The sequence below is a fragment of the Macrosteles quadrilineatus genome, unplaced genomic scaffold, assembly GCF_028750875.1.
Source record: "Macrosteles quadrilineatus isolate MER2022 unplaced genomic scaffold, UCM_ALF_1.0 Scaffold_35__1_contigs__length_1230758, whole genome shotgun sequence".
Lineage (NCBI taxonomy): Eukaryota > Metazoa > Arthropoda > Insecta > Hemiptera > Cicadellidae > Macrosteles > Macrosteles quadrilineatus.
Genome location: NW_026542628.1, coordinates 237,682 through 239,841, shown reverse-complemented (window position 1 = coordinate 239,841; position 2,160 = coordinate 237,682). Strand labels below are relative to the sequence as shown.

Sequence of the window (2,160 nt, the reverse complement as noted above, 5' to 3'; positions counted from 1 at the left end):
AGGTGGATGTAAGGAGTGAAGAGTTAGTAGATGATTGTTTGCCAGTGTCGACCGTATTTAATCATACAGTAGTACAAGAAGATGTGTGTCCAGAGTGTTCAAAGGGCAACTTTCCAGGTGGAGCCCATACCTGTTTGAAATGTAACACCCCTGTTCATGTTATTTTCAGTTCCTGTTCAAAGGCTATTGATAGTGAAGAGGGATATGGACAGAAACGATTGTGTAACAATTGTTTTAATGACACTCAGTCAGAAGACTTATCTCGAGAAAACTGGAGAGGTCTTGGGTACTCTCCAGTAAAACCCGCCTCACAAAAGTTATCATTGAAAAAAAACAATAAGGTAGATAAACGGATTGAACAAAATAAGATAAAGAAAATTAGCAATAAATCTTACCTTATTCGACAACCAGATTTTGCTCATGTAAACATATCTGGAAAAGGGCCAAAACCAGTTGGCCTGCTAAAAAATGGAAACAGGTGTACTGAATTGAAACCAATTAAATTGAAGACTGGTGACGAAGAGAAGGTCACATTAACAAATACATGTGCATTTGATAGTGTCTCCCAAATTTTCGCTTGTTGTTATAACGACAGTGACAAGTTAAAATCGTTTTTGGTAACATTTTGTAAAGACTCACTAACAAAGACCTTTTTTAATTTCTGTCAGCAATTAGCCACTCAAGGAGTTACACCTGCTACTTATAAAACCAGGCTAGAAATCTTATTACACATCTTTGATAATAATCAGAAAATTCCGGGGGGCATTGTACTGATGAGCACAGAAAGCACAGTGACACACATTCTGAGCAAACTACTATATGAACTTCCCGTTGTTGTGGATGAAGTAGATTGCAACTACTGTAGTTCCAGGACATCACAAAAAGGGTTTTGTTTACCTATTTGCCTCACAGCTAACCTACAGGAGTTAAGTACTTACTTAAACCAAACACTTGAAGACCAACGCAGCCAATGCAAGAAATGCCAAGAGTCCAAAACAGTGAAGCGGATCTTATCAAAGACCTTTTTAATTATTGAGCTGGTGGATTTCATTAATACAGACAGAGCAAGTGGCATTTTAAGGGAATATGAAGTAAGTATATACTTTAGTAGTAAAACGTTCTTAGAGGAAAGTATTATTGAAATAACTGAACTGTTCATAATAAATGTTCATGGTTTATCTGAACTAAAAACCTCTGTTCCAGGTTATCCTTGATTTAGATTTGTTAGTATTGCGTATATTCATAGGAAAGCCATGTAATTACCACAATACATTTTATAAGGCGTAAGAAAAATATTTCGTAAGTTTTTAAATGCTTGCAATGCATCATATTGGACATTCAATTATTTTTAAAGGACATCTTTAGCTGGGAGTTTTGTTTTGTACGGACATGATTCATTCACACGACATGTGTTATATAATGTAGGTATTTTATTGTGTCTTATATAATTCACAATATTCGTTGTTTCAGACGAAACCATGTGAACTACCAGCTACCGTAGTAGTTCAAGAAGTTGAATATATATTAAGAGGATTCTTGGGGTTCTGCGGAAGAACAACATCTTTTACAAGTGTTGGACATTACGTGGCATACGCTAGAAGATCTAACGACACATGGGAACTCTACGATGACACCAAAGACTCGAAGAGTTTTGTCTCTCCTAGTAAACAAGTGCCGTGTCAAGTTTTAGTTTACTCCATTTAAATTATCACAGCTAAAGAATCTTTGTTCGATTGACATCAAATGTACAGAAAGGCGTTATGCATACTGACAATAACTCAAAGTAATAATAGTAACATTTTCAATATGTAAACTTATGAAAGTGTAGTGTGATTCTTTAATGTGTGACTATTAAAAGTTCATTCAGAATTGTTTTAGGACAAAATGTAAATATAGACAACATAAGATTGTTATTAATACACTATTTTCATGAGTCGTAATCCTAATTACCTAACTCCATAAAAGGTCAACTTTAATTTGATAATATACACAGAAAATGAAAGATAATTTGTTTAGGCTGCACTTAAAAAACAGGCTGTTGACGTCCCACACTCATTCGATTCACCATATCGATCGATATATCGATTATTTCATTCGATTTATCAAGTTTGGTTGGATAGGTTAACGTAACCGAATAAAGTAATCGATATACAGTATCGA

The 2,160-nt window shown here is 34.7% G+C and overlaps 1 protein-coding gene across 1 annotated transcript; it reads left to right on the top strand.

Moving 5' to 3' along the window:
* The first annotated feature begins 422 nt into the window (after window positions 1–422).
* On the top strand, window positions 423–1,869 carry LOC129005821 (uncharacterized). The gene is made up of 2 exons (XM_054434832.1): window positions 423–1,091; window positions 1,471–1,869. Exons 1-2 carry the CDS (start codon window positions 774–776, stop codon window positions 1,702–1,704), a joined length of 552 nt encoding a protein of 183 aa, XP_054290807.1. The 5' UTR covers window positions 423–773; the 3' UTR covers window positions 1,705–1,869.
* Window positions 1,870–2,160: the final 291 nt, after the last annotated feature.

What these genes read in the sequence shown, in the direction of transcription:
- LOC129005821 (XM_054434832.1), top strand. Translation starts at nt 774, where the DNA reads ATGAGCACAGAAAGCACAGTGACACACATTCTGAGCAAACTACTATAT. An exon ending in GCATTTTAAGGGAATATGAA is followed by an intron (nt 1,092 to 1,470) that starts GTAAGTATATAC and finishes TCGTTGTTTCAG; the next exon opens with ACGAAACCATGTGAACTACC.